Source organism: Ipomoea triloba, chromosome 4 (assembly GCF_003576645.1).
Source record: "Ipomoea triloba cultivar NCNSP0323 chromosome 4, ASM357664v1".
NCBI lineage: Eukaryota > Viridiplantae > Streptophyta > Magnoliopsida > Solanales > Convolvulaceae > Ipomoea > Ipomoea triloba.
This window is the reverse complement of record NC_044919.1, coordinates 4,780,681-4,805,929: the sequence shown is the minus strand read 5'-3', so window position 1 is coordinate 4,805,929 and position 25,249 is coordinate 4,780,681. Positions and strand designations below refer to the sequence as shown.

The following is a 25,249-nucleotide window of genomic DNA, read 5'->3' as shown; positions in this document are numbered from 1 at the left end:
GCCCCCCCCCCCCCCCCCCCCAAAGGAACCCAACTTGGAATAGCCTTAAGGCATCCATCTTGAAATACACAAGAATTCACCCCCTTCATCTAGCACCCAACTTGAGCAGATCTTAAACTTTCTTCATGACACATTCCCGACACAAAAATGGCTTAACAAATGGCTAATGCACATCTGAAAATCCTTACACTTGGCAGAATTCGGAAAAGAAAAAATAACAAAATTGTTGAATTACAGACCAGTCAATTCCTTTATATCAAGCTCTTAAAGAGGAAAACAAGATGCCGCCTAAAGCAATCCTTACAGGAAATGTTGGACAACAGTTTCGTACAATTGAATCTAACTAGATAATTGGAATCTCTTCACCAAACATCAAAAAGCATCATAAAACTAGTTGAACTTAGATTGGGCTCCCAAAGTGATGTTTTAGTTCTTACTTCTTAGCATCCAAGGCCTCACCAAGCTGATGCTCACAGCTCAGCCAGTATATCATCTTTTTCTAAAAGCAATCGCTCTCATCTCAACATCAGTTTTTTAGTAATATATATTGCACATTAAGAGAAATCAAGAGTAATGACATATTGATATTTATGCATTACAAAAATAGATTAAATTTATGAGGCTGCCAACTTTAGTCATTTTGTCAAAGAGGCTGGTTCCAGATAAACTAACCAGCCATTAAGACACTGTGAAGTGATTATTGCTTCCTTCCCAACAAATTTATCTGGTGTCCTCCTATTTCCCTGTACAGATAAATTCAAATAAAACATCCTCCAATAAACTCTTAAAACTAGAAAGAATGTAAGTCCATTAAGCTCTCACCTTAATAACAACTTTCTCATTCACTGAGAACGGGTACTGAACACCTTTATATGGCCCATTTTCAGAAGGAACTTCCCCATTTTCCTGCAAAGTTGGAACCTATTAAGCATCAGACATTCGTGCATTAATATATATAATTATATTTATATATAATTATATGGTACTCTCAATTTTCATTGGCTGACCACTTATGTTTTTGTGCTTTCTTAGTTTGTTAGAAATAAATTTGAATTATATAATTCAGGATAGTGGGACCACAACATGGACAGAGGAAAATCTGGATTGAGATGGAGAGGCAAAGTCCATGCCATTGCTGGAGAAGCAAGAGACTAGTTGCCATTTGAAATTTGATGATGGTGAAGCCAAAAGGGATGATTTTCACTACACATCAAACTCCATCTTTTCAGATGTAGATGGAGACAGTGGCAAGACTGGTGGCAAGACTGGTGGCATTATAGCAGATGGAGAATACTATGAAAGAGAATATATGTAGCAGGCTTTTTCTGAAAATGACTTGAGGGAAAGAAAGAGAGGAAAATTTGTGCCTAAAATGGCCCATTTTCCATTTGGAAAAATCTCCAAATTTGGAGAATGGAAATTGGAAAAACATTTCCATACAAAACAGGCACTATAGTATATACTTTCTTTTTTACTTCCACTGTCAACTTTCCTAACATACAACCTTCTTCCTGTACAAGTCCTTATCTTCTAATAATAGTAGTAAAAAAGTCATACTCGTCACTTTCATACAGTCAAGAAAATTCAAACTTATTAATATTATATGTATCTCAATTTTTTCGCCCATCTATACAAAACACTCAACTTTACTCTTAATTTCCATAACTAGTTAAAATGGAATATTATAGTCTCTTTCTGTGCGTTTATTGGTCCCAAACATATTTATGTCAATATGCTTAACTGTCATTTGCCTAGAAACCCCTATTCCTATTCGTAGTAGGAGTGGCTAGGCCAAATATAAGACCTCTATAAAGTTCAATATAGAAAGAGACAATCTGTTGTAATCTATCTATTCTATCTATTATTATAATACAATCATACAATCTAAGATTGGGCCAAGTTTAGTCAACTGGCCTGTAATGCACAATGGCCAAACCACACTAAAAAATTGAATATAATCAATTAGCTAGTCTAACCCATGGTCTTATTAACCATATGTGATATGTCTTTCTATATTTTTAATGAATGCGGGATTCCTTAACACTATTGGACCCTCCTCTTGAAACGAAAGCTTTATCGAAGCTTGGAATTAATCCCTCCCCCATCACCAATAACATGGACAACGCCACACGGACAGACAACCTGGGTGAACCACAAACCGCTAGGGCAGGACATCTAGGCAGACTACCAGGCAAACAAAGTGAACCAAACAAGCTTCAATATCATGTTAGAATCTAAAAGTGGGCCGCAGTCACTCAACTGGGCTATAATACACGAGTCAAGCAACATTAAAAGATCAAATTCAATCAATTAGCTAGTCTAACCCATGGTCTTATAAACTCATATGTTTCTCTCTATTTTTTCAATGTGGGATTCCTAACACAAAGTAACACCACTGCATTGTTTGGGATCTTATCGCAACCCATCGCCATAAAGCTAGTTGCCGGAGACCTCACATGCCACCATGCACCAACCAAGCTGCCAAAACTTTGTACGGTTTTTCACATATTTCTCTTCCGTCGGCAATCTTTTGGTCAAACCACCTACACTAGAGTGTTCTTCTTCCTCTGGCAAACACTATGGCATATTCTTTAGTTGGTCCCCACCAGCCATTAATGACTTTTTCTAGCAAAATTTCCACATTCTTATTTTATTTTTGCTATTTTTATATTTTATTTGTGAAACTTAAAGGCCTTTGATTTTTTTGTTGAGTTTCTTTTTCAAAGGTGTTGAATTTTGTATACTTATTTTCAGCATGTCATTTTTATTTCTTGAGGGAGTTCAATGTAGGCACTACTATATTTCATTCCTAAAGGTTGTTTATTATTTCTCAAGTTTCAAGAAAGAGAGAGTGTTGTTGCCATCACCAACCAACCAATGTCCTATTTTATTTTTTTCATCGCTATGGGCTATCCTCATTACTATGGGCTCTATCACTATGTATCCCTTTGTTGCTCCTGCTCCATTTCATCTCTACCACTCTTGATGAAGGCTTTTTAGCATGTGTGCCAGAGTGCTTTTATTGCCGTGTCATTTGGTTGTTTGTTTGTGTTCAGCTTCATCCTTGGTACTCTCATCTTCATTCCCAAGGGTCGTGTATAACGTACTGTCGTGTCTTCCAATCCATCTGGCACTACTATCCTTTAGCCATGTCTAATCTTCTTTTGTAGTTTCACGAATTCACGTTAGGTGGAGTGTTTGTCTTAATTCAAGCTTGGAACTTCTATATGTTCCAACTTGAGGGGGGTGTTGAATAGTAGAATCCCCAACCCTATTCCTAGTGAGAGTCGGTTTGGTTTCCTATTCCTAGTAGGAGTTGTATTGACCAATGTTTTTATAAATACAGGATCTCTATACAAATATAGAGAGAGAGAATATATTAATTAATACAATCATGTATTCTTTACATTCTCTCTTTTTTTTGGTTTCTCACATTTTGCTTCCGCCTAACTAGTGGGCGGTGGCTATTTATCACCCGCCAAGCATTTCAATCCCTTAGTTTCAACATGATCATATCCTCCATATTCTAAGAAAATGTAACAAATGGAATACTCTTCCAAAATTAAACAAAATGGAGTAAATAAAGTTTTACCCTGAATTCACCCACTTCTTTCCTGCGCTTCCTGAGGGCAGCATTATGAAATAATCTCCGGTCATCCTCATGCTTCACTGCAACAGCTGCTGCTCTTAATACTGTTCATTAAAAAGGCATCAAAACCCAGAACAGTCAGACTAAAGCATTAAAATGAATTATAATAGATCCAAAAGCATCATTACTTCAAGGATACAGATTAAAACAAGAGCTGGAAAGGTGAGCAAGAGACAGAGTACACTAACTGGAGCATACCAAGGTTAGGGATTAAAGATCCAGGATCAATTTCTGCATTGCAGAGTGTGCACCTTCCCTGTCATAAAAAATTCATTTTAGTATACATTCTTGAGGCCATACAGTGGCATGAAATAAACCACATGAACCATAACAATTTAAAATAACATTAGATGAGTTTTTAAGGAAAAAATCATGAATTCATCCTCAACTTGCAGGTCAGGTTTCATCATCAACTTGTTGAAAAGGCAAATTGGCAAATATATAACAAAAAATCACTTTGGGATAGAAAAATGTTATCATCCACAAATCAGAAACAAGAGGAGATGAAGTCAATCGTCTTACTGTTTCAACAACCCTTCTTAGCATTAAACCACCAAAGGAATGTCCACATGAAACGAACATAGCATCTTCCAGGAACGCGCCACTGGGGTGCCCAATATGTGCATATTACAATAAAGTATATTATATTATGCATAATGTAATCCATACTATGAACAAATAATGTAACTGTACAGACAAGTAATGAAAGAACGATCAAAATATACATTGAAATTGAGAAAATCTGGAAGAAATGTACAACTGTCATGATTAATAAATAAATAAAGAATTATGAAATGAGAGAACCTCTGCTAACTATGCCCTTCAATTTTCTAACATAGTCGATAGTCCAGTTTGAAAAAAAGGCGTACTTCAAATGGATCCATTAAAAGATATAAAGACTTGCTAAAACTCCACTATTCCAACTCAAATACAACCATAGTCCATAAGAATACTGGCTTTTAATTGTATCTTCCAATATTTAAAGGCAAAAGAAGAATATGTATCATAACTTTACAGTTTTAAAATATGTATCATAACATACAGAGTATATCAGTAACTAAATCATATTGCTTCTACATCAAATTGAGAAGGTTTCTATATTTGGTCATTTAAACTTAGGTTCCACCTTTCTTTCAAAGAAAGCAATACTTTATCCTCATATATGGGCATATGGCGTTAAAGTTAAAAGGCCAGTAGTATCACACTATCACTTCCAGACATCTAAACTACTTTTCAAAAATCTTAGCTATTTATACCTAGGCCCCATTCAGTGACAGATATTCTTTTGGTTACCTATCAATTTATTATTTACATACTTCTTAAAATGGATTATGTCTAATAAATATGAAATATGTTTGGTCTTTTGGACCAAACGAATGAGTATAACATCTCCATGGAAATGATATCCTCAAAGGAGAGCATAGAAACTAAACAAAATTTAAGAATACAAAAGCTTGCAATACAACATACTAAAAACAAATTCCTGAACACATGAAAATGGAACTTACGATAAGGGATCAGACAGCACACTTCTCAATGATTGTTCCTTACTAGGATTGCCTCGAACTACCTGCTATTTCAAGCCCAGTGAGATATCTTAATTATCAAAATGTATGTTTTCTCATGAAACCGAACTAATAAGTCAATAAAGGAGTGACCTTGACCCAATCTTAGATTATAACATGGTATCAGAGCATGTTCGGTCCACTTTGAATTCACCCAATTATCTATCCATGGTATAGGTGGCGTCCAAGAGAACATATGGGTTTATAAGGTCATGGGTTAAACTAACTAATTGATTGGTGACCTTGGCCCAATCTTAGATTATAACAAGAGGAACCAAAACAAGACACATCTAAGTATCTAACCAAAATAACCACAAGTAAAATTCAAAAAAAAATAATAATAAAATAAATAAATTTAGAGGCTGAAGGTTTCAAATAGTTTTATACTTTTATGATATGAATCATATGATACTGCTTGATATATCATTTCCTTTTTGAACTAGTCATATTATATGTTACTTGTACTCAGTATGTCAACATTATCTCTTTCAAAACAATACTTACATAAGCATTATCAGCTCTGTTACAAAAGATGTCTTCCTCAGCAGAAAGGTCATCCAAAAACTGGCTTACAGAAATCGGTACATAGCTTTGAGGAATGACATGACCAGCAGCTGTAATTGGGGAACAATCAAGAACAGCATTGCTTTGTGGCATGAGCCTAAATGCCAATGATGTCCTACAAGAAATCAGCTAAGAGTAATCATTTTATACTGAAAATCTCTGAAGCAATAAGTTTTGCAAAGTTTTGTGACCATCATCTACCTTCCACCAGTAGTATTACCCAGATAGGAATCAAAAATTGCCCTGTATGTAGCTGCAGGACGGAGGCCACCAGTTGCATGGCTGAGAGCCTTTCCAGTAAGCAATAACAGATCTCCAGGAGCTAGACCACTATCTGCTAAGTACCAACGACTATTGGGGTCACATACCTACAATAATAAGAAATAGTGAAGGGAAATAATTCAAGATTAAGGTACCTAGATACCCAAACAAACAATTCAAATATCTAAAAATAAAAAAATAAAATAAAAAATAAAAAAGTAAAAGGAGAAAGAAGTCATTGCATCATTCAGTAATTCTTATATGCTAGATGAAGAAACAAGTACGGAGTAACATATTACAAATAATAAAACTAGTTAGACACTTAGACCATAACACCAGAATACCTGAAGACCAGCAGTATCAGAGGAAATCAATGTTAACAACCCTTTTTCTACTTCATTAGTTGACGGGAGCTTTGCTCCCTCAATTGATCCTTTCCCATTCTGTGAGGTTGTAGGAGAGAAGGTTGCAACAAGAATGGATGAGGAAGGTTCATTAAGCGGCAATGGGTTATCATCAAGTAAGTGGTTAAAAACACTGCATGGACAACATTATGTCAAACTTAAAATCATAGAGGAAAAGTCATAGAGAAGTGTTTTTAATACAAAATACAAAGTTAATATCCTTACTCGCTTCGCAAACGAAGATGTCTAGCAACTGCACATAAAGCAGCACGAGCTGCCCTTCCCATGCATTGAAAGACATCAGCCATGCACGGGGGAGATGAATCCATGTCTTCCAGTGGCCTGCAATTTGAAGCTAATTGTCAAGTTTGCAAATGCAATGAAGAAAAATGATTGACCACCAACAACAAAATGAAAATTGACACCACTAAAAAGGGCACCAAAAGACTGAAATAATACACAGACACTTTTCAGGCTCAAGTGTTCCATGGCCAGCATTATCATGTCTGGGGCTTGGGATGAACTAATAACAAGGTCAACTTATTACTTAATGGATGCACTATTTCTTAACTGAAAAGTTTATAAAAACACGAGCTGCTAAATCCATTGCAGGAGGACTAAACTTTCCAAAACACTGAATTTTTGTAAAAAAAAAAAAAAAAAAAAAAAACACTTAAGACTATACATAAAATCATTAAACAAACAATTTTCGTCTTTACCTTCCTGCCCTGTAGGTATAAACTCCACGAGTACCTTTCCATGTGCTATTCCCGACAGCCACCCCGTGAGCTACAACCCGAGTCTTAAAATAAAACCTAGCGGATTCAAGGCCACAGCGGAGCAGCGCAGCATCTTCGGCACCGAGCTCAATCACCGCGGCATTGTGCCTCATCAGCGAGCTAGACAAGGCATCCACGGCACGCAAATAGCCCCCCGCAGGAGCACCGTCGTAGGGCAGAATATCAGAAAGCTTAACCCTCGCCAAAGGCTGGAGCGGGATCGAAGCGAACTCCCCAGGTGGGTGTGCTTGAGCCATTGGCAACGCAATTACATTATCCCGCCCCAGAGAAAACGGCAAAGTCGAAGGAAACTGAACGGCGGTGGGGACGGCGGCGACGGGGGATCTAAGAGAGGCGGCGGATGAAGGAGGAGGAGGCGGAGTCGACTGGTGATGCTGATGCATCGCGAGCATAACCATCTACCATGTCTGTGCGTAGCATATACATACACACATACATATACAATACAAAATCGACGACGATGATGGGTGTATATTGGGGGAGAGATTTTAGGGTTTTGGTAGAATGAAACAGGAGCCTTTCTCAACGGGATTCAGAAACAACGAGAAATTCCAGTGACAAAAATAGTACTACTCCACTGAAGGAAGTATCTTCAGCGTTCCTAAAAAATCTAAAACACCTTCAGAAAATTTCTCATTTTTTCTGTTCTTTATATTTCACCAATGTGAACTACCGAAATGACTGAACACTACTGGTTAATTTAAAAATAAAAAATAAATAAATACTCGTAATTACTACACCCATTTTTTATATTGGGATAAGAGTAGAATAGACCTCAAACTATACTCATTTGTGCAATTAGGTCCTTCAACTTTAAAAAGTTTCAATTAGGTCCTAAAATTTGTTACTTTGGAGCAAATAAGTCATCTAACCTATTTGTAACCTGTTATTGCATGTCAACTAGACTTTCGGCCAACTCCGACAAACCTCCGACCACATTCCGGCGAGTAAAACAACACTGGAAAAGTCGCATTCTGCCGGAGAAGGTGACCCGCCTTCTCCGGCAGTGTCGCCATCTCCGTTCGACTTCAGATCTCCATCTCCGTTGAACTAAAAATGCAGACCAAAAATGGACCCAATTGTATGTTTTTTGAGTTCAATGGCCTAATTGCATTTCAGTGTGTAGTTCGATTGTATATTTGACCCTCGTTCCTATTTAATTACATTAATTGTGTTCTATGTTCATAACATTTGTTTATATATATAATCATAAATATAAATCTTAATGTACATAAGCATCAAAACGTATGTACATCATATCTATTTATATTAACTATGTTGTATGTTTATAATGTGCGTTTTATATGTTCATAAAAATAAAGTTTAATGTATATAAACATTCCATTAAAGTAATGTCTTTATGTATCTATACATTTTTTTAATATAGGTGTCATTTAAGAAAGTTTAATCTTTTGTATATTACTCTTTTTTATTTTATGTTGTGTACTTACAACCTCTTTTAATTTCACTTCCTTGCATAGTAATATGTGATTGACTATGTTTATATTTGATTAATAAGTAGCTTTACTTTTGTAATGCATGATAGAGACAGTTTTATTGTTACATTGAACATTTGGAAGTGAAGTAAAGATAGAAAACTACCATATTCTTTTTTTAGTATTGACTTTGTTACAATATATTACACGTTTCTTAATATTTTAAAGCACAAAGAGTCAATATTGAAAGTCACTTAGTGTGACCAGAAGGTCATTTGCATATTGTTTTAAAAATTATAATTTATGTTAATTTAAGAACACACTTATCATTTTAAAAAAAGATTATTTTTGTTATAAAAAAAAAAAAAGAAGAAGAGTTGACATAGTTGTCAATGCATTTTATTTGTTTACTTTTTAATTTAGATTTTGGCCAATTATTATGAAATTTACAGAGAGTTGACATAGTTATCAATGCATTTTACTTCATAATATTATACTTGAAAAATATTTTAAAAAAAAAAAAAAAAAAAAAAAAAAACTGCTTGGTGTACAATGAATACATTTAGAAAAAAAAATTTTAAATAAAATTATTTTAAAATAAACTCGATTAATTTTGATCAAATTTATAACTATAAAAAAAGTATATAAAATAAAAATGAATATACAAAAAAAATCTTAATTAATCGACGCAAAAAAACTGGAGAAATTACGCTGCAAATAACTTCACAGAAGCCCAAACATTTGTAATTACAGCCCAAATACAGAAGCCCAAACTTTGGTAATGAAATTGGGCAGGGGCCGCGCGAACGCAGGCCCCCTCTACCACAAATTATGACGTAGGCTCCACCTATAAGGTAGACCTTAGGTTAACACCCTTCCAAAGTGCAATGGAAGTCATCAACCTAGGCCATGGGCCTTGTTGATCGCCCATTGACCCCGTCCAGGTAAGTATGGATTCCAATCACACCCGGCCCAGTTTTATAAGCCATTGCTCAGCTCCACCTTCTGTTTTCTACCGATGTGGGACTCTCTTCAATACGCACAGTGCATTCATCCTCCTTCTTACGCCGTTTTGCTCTTTTCTTCTTGTATTTGAGTCTTGGAATTTGGCCAAATCCTATAGTGTGAAGTATGATAGGCAATGATTAAGAGACTCTAGAATGTATTCACCACTACAGAGTGTCTGTTCAAGGTTCCAAACTCAACAATTGATATCATAGTGAATCCACAACTTATTTAGTTAGATTAGACGGACCAAAAGCAATAATATTATGTTAAGTAATAATTTGCACATAGCACAAAATGCACGTATAAACAGTTACATTGCAACGTAACTCTGGTTCATAATATTATTTGTGTGCAAACATCCACCAATGTTACTCTAATATCTCAAATACAATTGCAAATACAAATGGGTTTACAATGAGGCTACCAAGTGTTAACTTCACCAGTTTGCCGAGGTTAACTTATAAGCCGGAGAGGAGTTTGGTTTCATCTTTCGGGTACGTTCTGTATCTTCAATACCTTCCAAGATCAGTAGAAGTGCTTTAGGCCCTTCATCAGAGCATCGGTGTGCTCGGGCTTTCCAACAGAGACGCGAACAAAGCCCCGCAGTTCTTTGTTATCATAGTGACGAATCATCACGCCCATCAATGCAAGGTCTTCCTGTAGGGGACATCAGTCAATACAAATGCTCAGAAGTATATCGTGGAATTCAAACCATATTGATTCTGAATTATTATATAATGATAAGGGTAGCTAAAAATTGAAGCAGTAACAGAAGTTTCAAGGCTTGGAAGTAGTGATTGATGTCCCCTCCGGGAAAATTTTTATGTGGACGATAAAAAAAGTGGTGCATTTTACTACTTCCAAGCCTTATAAGCCTCAAAAAGCGGTAAAAGGTATTTTACCTTTAATTTTTTAGCATCCATTGTAGATGCAACCTTGCAAAGAATGAAATTAGAGTGGCTTGGATACGGGTCGAGAAATGGTACTTCTTTCAAGAGATTATACAGCCTTTCCCGCTCTTGTACAAGTGCAACTTTAACGTTCTGCAAAGATGACAGACTACAATTTAAGCAAGGGTATGAAAAGTTACAGGATAATAATAAGAACTAGAAAAGTCAAGTAACTAGTTTAAATTACCTCGAGATAGACAGGATTCTGTAATGCGGTACATGCAGCAATCTCAGCAGCAACAGATACATTATATGGTTGCTTTGCTCTCCAAAGGTATTCAATAATGCTCCGAGGAAATGCTCCATATCCCACACGGAGTCCAGCTAGACCTAAGCAGCCAGTACATAAATTCTAATGATTAAAAATTCAAATGCACTTTAAAAATTCAGAAGCAAGTTAAAATACCAAATCAATTTAAATGTTGTGAGCTTATCTTATAGGGCTTATTTAAATGCACTTATTGTAAATGCATCTATTAAGTTGTTTATCCAAACTGGTCATAATGTCTGTATTATTTATTAATCATATTATTCTGATTCAATGATTCATATTCTAAATGTCTGGCAGTACTGATAGATTATGAAATGCACAGAAAATTTAAATTATTTAAGCAAATAATTAATTGAGAATTTGAAGTAGATTGCGGATTGTCCGCAATCAATAATCATAAGCTCTAGGCAAAGGTGCTTATTAGCAAATAGCAATACAAATAAATGACTTTTTGCACATCACAGGGTGCAGATATTACATGCATTTGCTCAATTTATACATATGAAATAGATTAGCAACAAAATAAAAAGAAACGAGAAAGTTTATGAAGTTATTTTTGTCTGTTTAAAAAAAGAGCATAAACCCACCAGCTCTTTTGCTGAATGTCCGTAGAACAATGAGATTTTCATACTTCTTCACCCATGTCATCTTAGACCCAATTTCCGAAAATTCAATGTATGCTTCGTCAAGTACAACCAATATTGGCATATTAAGTATTTTCTGTAGATCTGTATCATTGATTATACTGTTCAACAAGGAAACAGAGGCATCATATTACAATGAAACCAGAAAGGTCACAAGAAATGCCATACAAATGATAAACAACATGATCAAAGAAAAGCTGGTGGAGGAAGAACATGCCAGGCAAAAAAGAAATAACTTAAAATCTCTCTAATATATGATGTCTCATTCAGAAGAATTAAATTGATTCTTTCCATTAACCCACAAATCCATAGAGAAACTTGATTCAAGATTTAATACAGTGAAACAAGGCAATGCCTTGAGTAGAAACCAAAGTTCCAATAAAATGACAACTAAGACATTCAACAGGGAACTAATTTGAAATTATCAGTTCACTATCCTTTAACTATGGATTAAAAAAGATCCTGTGGTGCACAAAAGGCTATGGAAGCAACAAATAAGTAACAATAATATTATATACAGTACAATATTACCTCCCATCTGGGTTATTAGGGGATGTCAGAAATATGCATTTTGGTTTTTCCTTCTCAACAACTTCAGCAATCCTTTCCACATCCAAGCTAAAGTCTGGGTTTCGAGGTACTGTAAGTATATTAAGGACTAAATTAGTTTTGTTATAGAATGTTAGATAGAAACCGATACAAATAAGTTCGATAGTTGAGCCATATTCAATGTAAAGGCACCTAATCACACAATAGGTAGAGGACACCATCAATTTTGTTAATTTAGACAGAGGTGATAGATTATTGTGACTGTATATAAATATAAACACAAGCTATATTGTGATTTGTGATGCTAACACACTTCTAGTGTGATTTCAGTTTTCACATGATCAATAAACAAAGCAAGATATTGGATGTTTAATTGTTGAGGTAGACACAAGAGGGGCACAAATAATGAAAACACTGGAGAAAATGTTTAGATGTTTAATTTGGAGTTTGGTATATAAAATTTTGAAATCATTATTAGTTATTACATGGCAGCAAAAAGATGTTTGTACCAACCCTTGATAACAAGTGCACCATTTACAGCTGCATCAAATTCATACATTGTAAATGTTGGTGGACAGTCAACAATTTTGTCTCCAGGATCCAATACACACCTGTAGTATATTGAAATCATCTTCAGAAGAATAATAATAATAATAATAATAATAAGGTCCTATTATCAATGTCTGTCTAATTTGATCTTAAAAATGACTGAACTTTTAATACTGACCGCATTATCAAATCAATCAGTTCATCTGCACCACACCCAGCAAGAATATACTCAGATTCAAGTCCAGAATCTTCCGAAAGTGCAGCACGCAATCTACGACTTTCAGGATCAGGATAAATATAGGGGAATTCTATAGCCCCCAAAGCCTCTAATACCTAAAAGAAATTCATATGCTTACACCAATGGAAGATTGAGTGAAACTGCAAGCAATGCCCTGTTATGGAAAAATATATTCTGAAACTACATCAATGTTATTTATATAACTGAAAATAGTAAGTACCTCAGGAGGTGGACCATACGGGTTCTCATTGGCATCTAATTTTATAATATCCTCAGGCTTCCTTCCAAGTCGGGCAGATAATACCTGTATTAGAAAAAGCACCCTTGAGATGGAAAAGACGAAAGAAAAAAGGGAAGGTATTTGTTAATCGCATTCTAGAAATTTTTTTTTTTTTTTTTTTTTTTTTTTTGTGCAGGAATACTAGAAAAGTTAAATGAAGCAACAACATATGATCACATTTTTTTAACTGATGGCTCCAGCAACGTATTGTTGGAGTTACCTGATGTTGGCTCTACAAATCACATCAGGGAACCTTTTTCAACAATGATAGAGCTGTTCCAAACAACAGCAAGTGGACCTTTATGCCTGATATAGTGTCACACATTTTTGCATTCTTACTCTTTCATTTTTTTTTCCCTCTCATTTGACCTTTTCAATAACATTGGAGCTGTTTCGTTTTTCTCTTCATCAATGTTTTTCTTTTAGCAAAAGATGCAATGTTCTCCAATTAGCAATGCATCAATTATTTCTTCCTAATCCCCTTGACATTAACTTACTTGATGCTTATTCACTAGATAGTTTATTCCTTTTGTTTTTTTATCTCGATTATGGATGCTTCATTTATAATCTCTTTCTCTCAACTTGCATGTAGTTTAGAACATCAAAAAGTATTCCTTAGAATTAGTTATCATCAACAAAGCTAACACATGAATTAGTTACAAAATGAGAAATGGGCCATCAAGAATTACCTCGAAAGGCAAAATGGGCTGATAGGGCTTGAGAGTCCGGAGATGAGGACGGATAAAAGATGCCCCATCGACAACTTGTCTTGGCTGACTCTCCTCCTTGACCGGCACAGAAGAAGATGCCATGACGGCGATTCTCCCCCTCCAATTTGCTTCAATTCCGCGGCTGGGCCTGGGCCTGGAGATGCAAATTGATGAAGTATTGCAGAAATCAATCACCCCCATTAATAAGTATCAATCGTCCCCTGCATTTCACATCAATACTTTCAGTAAAATAAGTATTATTATCATTTTTCATGATCATGAATGCAGGATAAGTGGGAAAGGAGAATGTGTACGTGAACTGAAGTTGGCGGATGAGGCGCGGAGGTGAAATCAGAGTTAGGTTTAAGTTACCAAATCCCAAACCATAAACCCTACCAATAAAGTCTATTCAGAAATTAATTGCAGTGTGGAACTGAGGGCAGTCCCGTCATATAAACGATTTCATAACCGACAACATTTTTACTTTTTTAAGACCAAGTTTATCACTAAACAAACTTTTTTCGGTCGGACATCTTGTCGTTAATATTAACGGGTGCATTAGGAGCTTGGGGTATAAGTTAATAACTTAGTATTAATGAGTAGTTTAGCGAAGCACTTTGTGGTCGGTTGGTACTTTTGTGATTGTCTTTGTTTTTTGTGGTGATCTATTGACTTTTTGTGTTACAACAGATGAAAAATATATAGTGAACATATATTAATATAGTCGATAGTACTAAAAAAATGAGTGATTTATGAGTTTGTGCTGTAATTTAATGGTAAAATTAGGCTACAATAGATGGATAATGTATATTGAACATATAGTATACTGTAATTGAGTCGATAGTACTCAAAAAAAATGAGTGGTTTATGAGTTTGTGGTGTAATTTAATGGTAAAATTAGTATGGTGTATTTGTGATGCACAGTAAATTATATATTCATAATAATAATAATAATTTTGCCAAAGATCCGGAAAGTAGTTATGAACAGATACTACATTGTAACAGAGTCAATAGTATAAATTTCAACTATTTATACTAGATAATAAACCATTAACTTGTACAACCTGTTTGGTACACTGTAATTTTATTGTAATTGAATTGAAGTTCAGTAAATGTCTCAATTACATTATTTGGTTTGAAGAAATTACAATTCCCTCAATTGGCTGAATTGCAATTCATAGGTATACCCCTATGAATTGCAATTAGTTGCTTATAGGAAAGGAAGGAATGGATGAAATGATAAATATGCCCTTAGTTATTATTATTATTAAATAAAAACTTGTATGAAACTATCTCACGGGTCTTAATCAGTGAAATCGGTCGAATTTTTTATTAATGATGTCAAATATCAAACCCATTAATGAAAAAATGACCCATTAATCAAAGATATAATCAGTCTCACGGATTGAGACCCGTTAAATGGTCACACACATGTTACCCATATTATGATTATTATTACACAAGGACATTTTAATATTTATTATGCTTATTTCATTATCATTTCCAATAATTCTCTTTCTCCATACCAAACAATGCAATTTAAATTCTTACTTTATTCAAACCTTATTATTTTCCCATCGAATTACAATTCATTTCCCCCTCTAATCCCTTCCCTATAAGCCTATAACCAAACACTCTATTAAAGATGATTTAAAAGTAGTTTGAATCAAATAGACTTTTACGGAGTAATAAGTTTTAAAAGGTTTAGATCAATTACCACAAAATTTTTAAAAATCTTAACCATTTTTAAAAATGTATACAAATCATGATTAAATGCACCCCTATAAACTTGTTTAATCAAGGGGGAAATCCTTGATTTGCCTTGTACAAATCATGTGTTATCGAGTTTATTACACTATTGCTAGTCTTTAGTAGAAAGAAAATGGTGTGCTCCTTTATCTAGGCATTTTCACGACTTATTTGAAGATTTGTTCGTCTAAACTCAAAAGTTAAGCTAATAATTGGATTACATATTAATCTTAGTATTAAATTAAAAAATATTTTATTTCAATTAGAAATGTAATATGGATAATATATTTAAATTTATAATGTACACGTTTGAGGATATATAGATACGGAGTAGCATTTAATTTCCTTGTCTGTCAAGACTCCGGAGCCCAGTCTAGAATTTGCAGCTCCGCTATGGCAGCCACTGCAGCAGGTAGCTTTCACCTCTACTGGAAACCAACCTTCCACAAATCTAACATCCAGAAGACCGCTCCAAATTTCACTGATCAACGAAAGCCTTACCACGTATCACCACTCAAGGCATCTCAAAGCCAAAGCACAAGTGTTTTTTCTAGCTCGGTGCGGTCCCGGCGGCCGGAAAACGTCTCCGGAGAATTCTTCGTCGGTAATTTCCTGAAATACAGTGCCTCACCTTCTTTGCCTTTACATATACTTTGCAGTTGTGCTCACCTTGTTATTGTTATTATACCAGTGATGTTCGCCATGCTATTTGGATTTATCATTGCTTGTCTTTAAAAAAAAATGCGGAGAAGTTATTTATTTTGTAATATTCTTATCAATAAGGATAGAAGAGCGTTTATGCCGCACTGCAGGTATTTCCCCTGTCCATTTGATGATGGTTGAGAAGGGGTTACTGGCTTACTGCAATTAATTTTTGCTTGAAAGCAAGATGATCAAGTGTATGTATGTGTTAGGGAGCTTATGTTAATTTAATTGCAAAGATTAGCAGCTCTTCTCATCTTCTGAGTTATGGCTATACTACATTATATGCTTCTTTTGACAAAAGTGTTCATAATTACTCTTCACTGACTAACAGTTACAAGTTGAGAGCTAACTAAAAGTTATTATAGCTGAATTTGGAGATCACTACCCAGGCTTGGAGTTAAATAAGGTTTTCTGACTGTAGAAGGCATCATTTCCACAAATATTGTTGTGTAAACCACAGTGCATTAAAGTGCAATATTTTTCCTGATTGTGGTTTTTGTACAATTCATAGTATGCTGGTGTCACAAGAAGGTATTCAATATGCGTGTGTTTGTTTACACATAACTTATGGTGTGCATTCACCTAAACTCATGCGATTTAACTATGATAAACTTGCAGATCATACGTGCATAGACTGTGATACTTGTCGTTGGATGGCTCCGGTAAGAATATTAGGTTTGTGTATCGAAAGATGTTCTCTTCATATATGGTGCTTTAAATTATGTAAGTAAGTGAACCTAAAGTGTGAAACCGAAAAAATGTTTATAAGAAAATAAGAGTTAATATATCATGCTGCAGTGTACCACTAAAGTCTGGAAATTGTGGTTACTGATTTTGTTGATTACAATGAACTTGGACAATACTACTAGTTGCTATAACATGAATCATAGCCAACTTCTAATCTTTTGATCACCAACTTCTTCAATATGAAATGCTCCTTGGTGCTTTTTGGAGCATTTAACTTACTAAAAGTTATGGTTTGACAATAAAAATATGGTTCTGAAACCTTCCAGGAAATCTTCACACGAGTGAATGACATGTCAGCAGTCTCTAGACAACCAGGCTGTGGAGAAGAACGATTGAGAGCTCTTCAGGTACTAAAAATTTTAGTACCATATTCACTCTTCTTCTTACAAAGTGCCATCAATCTTCTTAGTTGAAGAAAAAGAGAGCTGAAAAAATGGGATCCAAATTAATTCCACCTCCGGCACCTCAACTATAATGAAAATTTTCACTTTTGGTCCATCATTTCACAAAAATGCACCCTTCTTTATATGATGGCATTTTGAACTTAATTTGGTTGATTTGGAAAATTCAAGGACCAAAAGTGGGAATTGATAATCAAGGACCAAAAGTGGAAATATCATTATAGTTGAGGGACCAAAAATGGTATTAATTCAATGGAATCCTGCATCACTGTGAGAAGCAACAATTTGCCATTTTAAAATATGAATATATGTACACTTTCTACCCTTTATATGTCTGTGTATCTACTCTTGACATTTTGTTTAAACCAATGAAAATTTTCTATAGTCCTAATTTCTATATGGGAATACCATGTTTCTGGCCTTACTTTCATTTCCAACATGCTCAATCCACTCGGAGAGACCTCCAAATTTAGAAGTTCAAAAAACCTTTTCAATTTGCATAGTTGAAGTAACCGAAAACTGAAAGAATGAAATTGTGTATTCATTGCAAAAACTCAACAATTATGTCATTTTGTTTGAAAAATATGAATGTACACACACACACACTTTTATACTCTTAAATTTGGATGTCTCAAATGTTTTCAATTGTTCTTATTTCTGAGTTCCATTGGGGAATTATCATGTTTCAGGCCTTACTTTCATGTCCAACAAGCTCAATCCACACTGAAAAGCCTGCCCACGATGTTTTAGAAGTACAAAAAACCTTTCCTATTCCAATAAATGAGCAGAGAATTCCGGTATTGCCTACTCAGTCGCAGTTACATTTGTTTTAAGTTAATCATTTAACTTTTGCCCAAGATGCAAAAAGAGTTAAAAGTGTGTATTATACGGAGTATATGTTATGTGAAGTGAATTTTTGTTGGCCATATTTTGAAATTTGAATCATGACTTGTTCAAAATTGGAGGTAACAATAAAATGAGGCAATGCCAAGGAGGAAGAAAGCAAAAAACACAAGCATGTGCCCACAAAAGAGAGCGAGAGAAAGCATGGCTTATACCTAGAAATGTATTAAGAGGAAATGGGAAATGAGGTCAAAGATATTTCTTTTGAGAGTAACTATGGTATTAGGTAGTGTTAAGTGCTTGTGAAGGGTGGCATAGGTGGTGTTTAAATTAATGATTGCCTTATGAGGAATACTTTGTCTCCACAATGGGTGAAGTTGCAGAGGTTTTGGAAAAGATTATTGATGTTCTATCTACACTTGATTATTATTTCTGGGAATGCTTATGCACAATCAATCAATGTGGCAACTGTTCTTGGTTAGTATAATGGTTTAACAGAAGTATTTCTGGCAATGCTTATGCACAATCAATCATCTATACAAGTATTTCCGTGGTTAATTTATACTCCTTTGGTTTGCTTTGGTAAATTATGTGACAAATTCAACATTTCAACCTTGGCCTCTTGACTTGAGGATTTAATATTTGTTTAGGGCATTTATCACTGCGGATATCACTCTGAGAAGTCATTTGGGTGTACTTCTTATTTGATTGTTCATCCTGAAGGAAATATTCTTGTTGACAGGTACTTTTAGGTTATCTTTTGTCACTTAAATTTTGTTAATTTGATTACAAATATAATTATTGTAAAGAAAAGAAAACACTATGTATCTAGGGAATATATAAAAGACAAAATTTCGATGCAAAAAGTTTGAGAAAGAAAGAAAATTTTTTCATGTCTCTTTCCTGTATTTGCAGTCCTAGGTACACACAGACGTTGGCACATAATATTAAGATGATTGGTGGAGCTCGTTACATGTTTCTTACCCACAGGTATGATGCTATCAATTGTCTCATTTTGCTTAATCCTTAGATGTATTATTAACTATAGGCTATCATTTTAATGACCAGGGATGATGTTGCAGATCATGAGAAGTGGTCAAGTCAATTAGGCTGTGAGCGAATTATTCATTCAGATGAAGTACAGCTATATGTTCTTACAACTGTGCAATTATACTGTTAGATGTTTGCATCTTTAAAGATATACTTCATAGTGGCTATATGTCCAAGTAGATTTTAAGGAAACATGTAGCTACTCCCAAACTCAAAGCCTTCACCCTAGAGTCCACCCAAAAACTAAATAAATAAAAGAAAAGAAAAATGAAAAAGAAGAGAAGGAAGAGCTGAAAGACTTGTGCCATGGATTGGGCCAATGGGGTATAGAAACATCATCTTCCTCCATACTGCAGTTCTGCTTTATCTAATGCCATTATTTCCATTAAGCTGCTTGAAAATAATTTAGGTTTAGAACATGAAATCTGAGATCCACATCTTAAGTGCCTCTACATCTGCACTTTTGCAACTCTGACTAAGATGCATGTATTTTTATTATTCTAACTGATATGTTTGGTTTATGATATTTTCAGGTAAATACCTCAACAGCTGGAGTAGAAATTAAGCTAGAGGGGACGGGACCATGGAGCCTTGGAGATGATTTTGCCCTTGTTCATACTCCTGGCCACACAACAGTAAGCATAGTATTCTAGGATTAAAATCCATTTCAAGGTTAAGGAATTGATGAGTAAATTAACCCTTTCCCAGTTCTTACTGGAGTTTCTGTTGTTTTCCATAACCTTTGGAGTAAATTTATGATTAGGAATTTTCCATTACTAACTCTAATGCCCAGTGTTGCATAATGTGTATTACAGGGTTCTGTATGCTTGTTTTACAAGCCGTTAAAGGCTCTCTTTACAGGAGATCATCTTGCAATGACTGAATCTGGGTTGACCATTATAGAGAAATACAATCATCATTCAGGTGTGTGAAACAGTTAATTAAACAAACCTTCTACTTCATCCTTTTAGGGACATGAGAAAGGTGTGTTCACAAGAATGGGGAAGTACAATAATAACAACCACCCAAATAATAAAAAAAAAAAAAAAAAGAAGCTACAACTGTACTTATTGGGTGAACCCAGTCTTGACATAGGGGAGTTCAAGATAGTGTATAACATCTTAAAGTTGCTCATGATATCTCAACCTAATGGGGAATTCAATTTTGGAAAGATTGCAGACGGCCTACAATCAACTTCTCTGTATTTGGATAAATTAAACAAATAAACTGTATTAACGTAGAAGTCCAAAAATTACAAGTCATGTATGTCTTGAGAACTCTAGGAGTCTAGTTTACTACTAAAAAGATAGTGCATCATGTGGAGTTTCCTATAGAAAGTCATTGCCAATTTACTAAAGACTGTTAGAGTGTTAGGTGTATCTATCCAAATTTTGTCTTTTGATGTTCTAAGGAGTCTATAATATCCTAGACATGTACTTGAGAGCATCAAGTTTCAGATGATTTTCAATGCAAGTCTTGCTTTGTGTTGTCTCTTTATAAACTCCGCATCTCTACAATGGAATCCATTGAGTGGTGAGATTCTTTAATTTAAAAAAAAAAAAAAAAAACTTTCTTCTCTCTTAGCTATCTTCATAGTGGATTCCATAAAGTGGTGGAGCAGTTCTTAGTCCCTAGTTATCCTGTATCAATGTCACAGACACTGAACGCTTAGTATACCCATCACTGATAATGTTGATCAACTCTAGACCGCTTTATAAGTGAATTCTATACCTGGAAGATGAGACAGTTATTTGCCACCGATATGCCTGAATCTAGATTTATGGAAAGAAAATACATTTTGGAGAGCAAACAAATTTTGTTTAGGGGTTGAGCTGGTGTCTGGATGCTGCTCATGTTATGTGTTGGTTCTCTACTACTACTTGAACATTATGGTGTTGCACAAATTTGTTAGTCTATTATTGTCAATTTGTTGCAAGACTGATGTTTTCTTCTTCACATTCAGTATCCAAGCAATATGAAAGCGTCAGATCATTGCTTGAGCTGGATTTTGAATGGATATTACCAGGTCAGTACTACACATCCTTTCCTTTTCCTGCCAAACTTTGCAATTAGTAGACACCACCTTCTTCTATAAAATCAATTCCCGTATTTTTAGATTGAGTGATGTGATATTTTACAGAGTATTTCCTTGTATCTTGAAATTCCCCAACACGGAATTCCCCGATGCTTATAACATGCATCTAAATTTTTCTTTAGAACAAATCAAAAACCTTTTTCACTTTGATGATCAACTGTATGTTGTACATTGGTGTTATGAATTCCAGGTCATGGTAGGAGAGCTGAATTTAGAGATGTTGAGGACAAGAATTCTACTTTAAAAGCTTTCTTGGCTGCAAAACGACAACAAGTCTAGATCTCAAGTTGGTGAATGGTTCATCAACTCATGTTTCTTTCTAATATATATGTATAATATAGGTAATCATGGAGGATGTGATGACCTGGGAAGTAAGTCAGCTATACGGCATCCTAGTTTAATAAATAAAACAGCTGTGGAAACACTGATGTTCGGAGTGGTTGCTTCCCTTTGATTTATTTTGGCTTACTATGGATTGTATAAATAGTCGGCCCTTGGGCCTGTAGAAGTTTCTATGACAGTTATCAAATGAAAAAACACTTTTCTCTATCTTAAAATCTCGTACTCACTCTTCTCATCTTCCCTAACCTCCCTCTCTATTCTCTGCAATCCCAGCTCTGTTTTTCTACAGTGAAGCTCAGTGCATTACAGAAGAATAAAGAAGCATTCATAAAGTTGTCAGTTTATCTGATTGTATTTGTTGAGGAGACAGGTTGCCACTGAATTCTTCTTGAGAAAGGAATTTGCAGAGAAAAGGTAAATACTGCTTTTCCACAAGTAAAAACATCTTAAAGTAAAACATCAAATAAAATATTACTTGTAACGAAACTATTTTTTTTTTTCTGTTTTTCATACTGTATTAGTATCTCACGGGAGCTTAAGCTAATTGAACTTCTGACTGGACTCAATTTAGAGTTTTTTTTTTTTCCATATAAATTTGAACTCTTGAGTTCATACTTTAGTATATATAACAAGGCATTATTTTTAGTTTAGATCAGAATTTTATAGGAACAAAAGAAAGAATATATGAAATATCATTGAATTTATACTGCAATTGTCCAAACCTGCCCAGAAAGTCATCAGAATGGAATTCTAATGCGTGACTCGTTCTACTACACATTATACAGGTGATTTGGCTGTGAGTTGTGCCCTGTTTAACAGCAACAAAGTGAATTGATTGAAGATCATTGTTCCCCGAGATTTAATATTTGGCGTTCTAAACTTTCTACTTGTATATCCATTCGTTTGCACGGCCTCCAGATTCATCCATATCTATAAAAATGCTCACTGCCTGTAGCATAGATGAAGATAGGGTTTAAAGGTAAATGGACTAGGGTAATTCACAAAATAAAGTCATATTCTCACTCTAGTAATACATAACATAACTTGCCAATATTGATAATATACCCAAAAAAATGGAGATTTGGTTTACTGTTGTAAATAAGGAAAATTGCACTTTTTGTCCTTTCGTGTTCACTTTTCATTCATGAGTTTTATAAAATTGCACATTTCGTCCCTAATGTCTTATTAGTAAAAGACAAAAAGTGCAACATGAATGATAACTTAGAGACAAAAAGTGAATATGACCCACACTTAGGGCGAATTCTACCGTTATCCTATAACTTAGGGACGAAAAACACAATTCTCCCTTGTAAATAATATGGATGGATATTACTATCATATCTAGGGCATGAGGATTTGATTAGAATTGTAATGTTGAAAGTAAGAAGAGATAATAATATGTATCCAACCCTTACTGGTCTACTGCCAGTTCATCACTCTATATTCTGGAGTACTTTTTTTTTTTTTTTTTCTTTTTAAATTAAAAGTTCAAAATTATATGTGCATAGCAGTTAGAGATGAGTCATCTTTCCATGTGTCTTTTCAGTTGTCCAAAATTTTTAGTTCATACTGTAGTATAATTGAGAGAACATAGTCATTGCCAAATGTAAAGATTAAGAATGTTGACTTTAACAAAGATTACCTTGCCTATCCGAGGCCGCTCTTTCACATTTTCAAGGGTATTACGAACATGTGAGACAGCTCCCCAGCACTTCAACGTGTTTGCTACATCATCTAGCCTAAGTAGGTACTCTTCTTCAGTAAGTGGAAAGGACCTCTGAGGATAGAAACAAAAACAGAGTTTAGTAGAGTTCAAGTGGAAATGATGAGGCCAACTTTAGACTTCAATATTAGAAAATCACAACTTACACCACAGAAAAAGTTTGAATCATTCCAAAAAAAAAAAAACAGGTTTTCTTTTGGTTTGTCAAAGAATGAATACTGTATTTTTATTTAAAAAAAATAAAAATCCTTTTATCAGCATCAAAGATCTCAAATCCCTTATTTTCATCAAGCTAGATTATTTATTTATTTTTGTTGAGTTAGTGAGTTAGTCTATCCAGTTATTTGTTCTCACTAAGCTAGATTGGGTAGTCTAGGGGGTTCTTCCCTTTGTATATATGCTAGTGCACCTCTTCCACTGTAAAACATGACTTTTCTCAATTTGATTTATGTACTACTTTTTATTCAACAATTTTGTATATCTTTACTTCATTTCATGGAATGATAAACCAAAATATAGGAGTTACAACCACATGCTGTGTTGGAAAAATCTATGCACATCACACAGTACCCTAATGATAAAAACTAAAAGATAAGCTCTCATCAGGGACAGCTCACCTGTTCCATGTACTTCCACATTACATTTAAAGCCAGAAGATTTCTTCCCATGAATTCCTGCACAAATGTACATTAGAAGAAAATGTTAAGCCTTGAAACCCTAACAAAATTTGATGTCTTACAATCAAATTGCTGACAGAAGAAAAAGTTCAAGAGACATGAAAACAACAGGATTGCTCCGCAAATACTATAATTAGATACTGTAAAAGACTAAAAGATGCCCTTCCTTGCATTACCTTCTGTGACCCCAATAATCATTACAATATCTTGCAATAAATTCCAAATTTAAGAAAGTGCAAGTAAACTAGAATAAAGTGTAACACTGTTAAACACCCTATACAATTAATGGGGCTTAATTTATGCTTTAAATTCAGTAAAAGGTTTTTTTTTTTTTTTTTTTTTTCATTAACCATTTCATTTGGGATTTGAATTGATCCTCATTTTGTTACTATCAGCAATCTTGAAATTTCAATAGAAGTTCCATCCATTTGTTAGAAGTTAGAACAGGAGTCAACATCTGAACATATTGAAGAGAAGAAAAGGGAAAGTACATACCTTCTTTATTAATTGAACATCATAGGACCGGCCATATTTATTCCGTATTAGAGTCGCCAGGTCAATTCCACTGAACGAAGAATCATCCTTTCCAACTATTCTTTCAAGCTTCTCTCTTAGTACATCATTATTTACCTGAAACCACCCTCAAATTATGCTTCTTCAATTTTCACGAATACACTGGATTATACAATATATACATATGATTCAGGAACACATACACACTTCATTCATGGTATCTTTCTATCTATTTACCATAAGCTGCAAATAGATGCTATCTATAATTCATAAAGAACTATGGTTTATCTGAATACTAGCAGGATTTTAGTAGGATTGCTCTGCCTAAAGGAAAGTTGACCCTCTTAGTTTCTTTTTTGTGATTAAGTTACTAGAGCACAGAACCTCAAGGTTAGACACTTAGACTTGATGCTGGGCCCCTAACCCAAAAGGTAAGGGGTTTGAACCTCACCAAGAGCAACCTTGGCGAGATAGTTTTATTCCCTCCTTAAAAGAGGATATCTAGTCCTTGTTCTTTGGGGGGGGG

The 25,249-nt window shown here is 34.7% G+C and overlaps 4 protein-coding genes and 1 non-coding gene across 8 annotated transcripts in view; 1 reads left to right on the top strand and 4 right to left on the bottom strand.

Annotated features, from left to right (window-relative positions):
* The window catches only part of LOC116017081, a 9,772-nt gene extending 1,884 nt beyond the window's left edge, over positions 1-7,888 (bottom strand). The window contains exons 1-11 of one of the 2 annotated variants that reach the window (XM_031257604.1): positions 7,163-7,888; positions 6,669-6,785; positions 6,384-6,576; positions 5,980-6,146; positions 5,719-5,893; positions 5,158-5,219; positions 4,172-4,253; positions 3,848-3,905; positions 3,593-3,693; positions 823-921; positions 673-743 (exon numbers count right to left, since the gene is read on the bottom strand). In XM_031257604.1, the coding sequence (XP_031113464.1) occupies positions 673-743; positions 823-921; positions 3,593-3,693; positions 3,848-3,905; positions 4,172-4,253; positions 5,158-5,219; positions 5,719-5,893; positions 5,980-6,146; positions 6,384-6,576; positions 6,669-6,785; positions 7,163-7,641 (1,604 nt within the window). In that variant the 5' untranslated portion in view covers positions 7,642-7,888. The remainder of the gene's footprint in view (positions 1-672; positions 744-822; positions 922-3,592; positions 3,694-3,847; positions 3,906-4,171; positions 4,254-5,157; positions 5,220-5,718; positions 5,894-5,979; positions 6,147-6,383; positions 6,577-6,668; positions 6,786-7,162) is intronic. The other variant, XM_031257605.1, reaches the window with a different exon arrangement.
* A 1,582-nt stretch (positions 7,889-9,470) lies between these two features.
* Positions 9,471-9,631, bottom strand: LOC116018002. Its single transcript, XR_004098038.1, has one exon. It is a non-coding gene; the product is annotated as a U1 spliceosomal RNA (small nuclear RNA).
* A 320-nt stretch (positions 9,632-9,951) lies between these two features.
* Positions 9,952-14,318, bottom strand: LOC116014751 (histidinol-phosphate aminotransferase, chloroplastic-like). Its single transcript, XM_031254699.1, has 10 exons — positions 14,193-14,318; positions 13,858-14,099; positions 13,109-13,192; positions 12,829-12,983; positions 12,615-12,712; positions 12,084-12,192; positions 11,496-11,653; positions 10,825-10,967; positions 10,590-10,730; positions 9,952-10,344 (listed from the first exon to the last, which is right to left on the bottom strand). Exons 2-10 carry the CDS (start codon positions 14,077-14,079, stop codon positions 10,213-10,215), a joined length of 1,242 nt encoding a protein of 413 aa, XP_031110559.1. The 5' UTR covers positions 14,080-14,099; positions 14,193-14,318; the 3' UTR covers positions 9,952-10,212.
* Positions 14,319-15,964: 1,646 nt separating this feature from the next.
* Positions 15,965-22,025, top strand: LOC116016308. Its single transcript, XM_031256511.1, has 11 exons — positions 15,965-16,231; positions 16,951-16,994; positions 17,346-17,426; positions 18,170-18,277; positions 18,974-19,065; positions 19,239-19,313; positions 19,392-19,461; positions 19,907-20,008; positions 20,189-20,297; positions 21,337-21,399; positions 21,659-22,025. Exons 1-11 carry the CDS (start codon positions 16,021-16,023, stop codon positions 21,745-21,747), a joined length of 1,044 nt encoding a protein of 347 aa, XP_031112371.1. The 5' UTR covers positions 15,965-16,020; the 3' UTR covers positions 21,748-22,025.
* A 448-nt stretch (positions 22,026-22,473) lies between these two features.
* Positions 22,474-25,249, bottom strand: part of LOC116016309 — a 5,364-nt gene continuing 2,588 nt past the window's right edge. For all 3 annotated transcript variants that reach the window (XM_031256512.1, XM_031256513.1, XM_031256515.1), the window contains exons 3-6: positions 24,706-24,840; positions 24,151-24,207; positions 23,453-23,587; positions 22,474-22,759 (exon numbers count right to left, since the gene is read on the bottom strand). In XM_031256512.1, coding sequence (XP_031112372.1) covers positions 22,694-22,759; positions 23,453-23,587; positions 24,151-24,207; positions 24,706-24,840 — 393 coding nt within the window. In that variant the 3' untranslated portion in view covers positions 22,474-22,693. The remainder of the gene's footprint in view (positions 22,760-23,452; positions 23,588-24,150; positions 24,208-24,705; positions 24,841-25,249) is intronic.

Coding starts and splice junctions, on each gene's coding strand:
- LOC116014751 (XM_031254699.1), bottom strand. CDS start 14,079: ATGGGGGTGATTGATTTCTGCAATACTTCATCAATTTGCATCTCCAGG. Junction 12,193..12,614: donor TGGTGCACTTGTTATCAAGG/GTTGGTACAAAC, acceptor ATATACTTACAG/TACCTCGAAACCCAGACTTT. Junction 11,654..12,083: donor CCTAATAACCCAGATGGGAG/GTAATATTGTAC, acceptor CTTGTTGAACAG/TATAATCAATGATACAGATC.
- LOC116016308 (XM_031256511.1), top strand. CDS start 16,021: ATGGCAGCCACTGCAGCAGGTAGCTTTCACCTCTACTGGAAACCAACC. Junction 16,232..16,950: donor CTCCGGAGAATTCTTCGTCG/GTAATTTCCTGA, acceptor ATAAACTTGCAG/ATCATACGTGCATAGACTGT. Junction 20,009..20,188: donor ATACTCCTGGCCACACAACA/GTAAGCATAGTA, acceptor TGTGTATTACAG/GGTTCTGTATGCTTGTTTTA.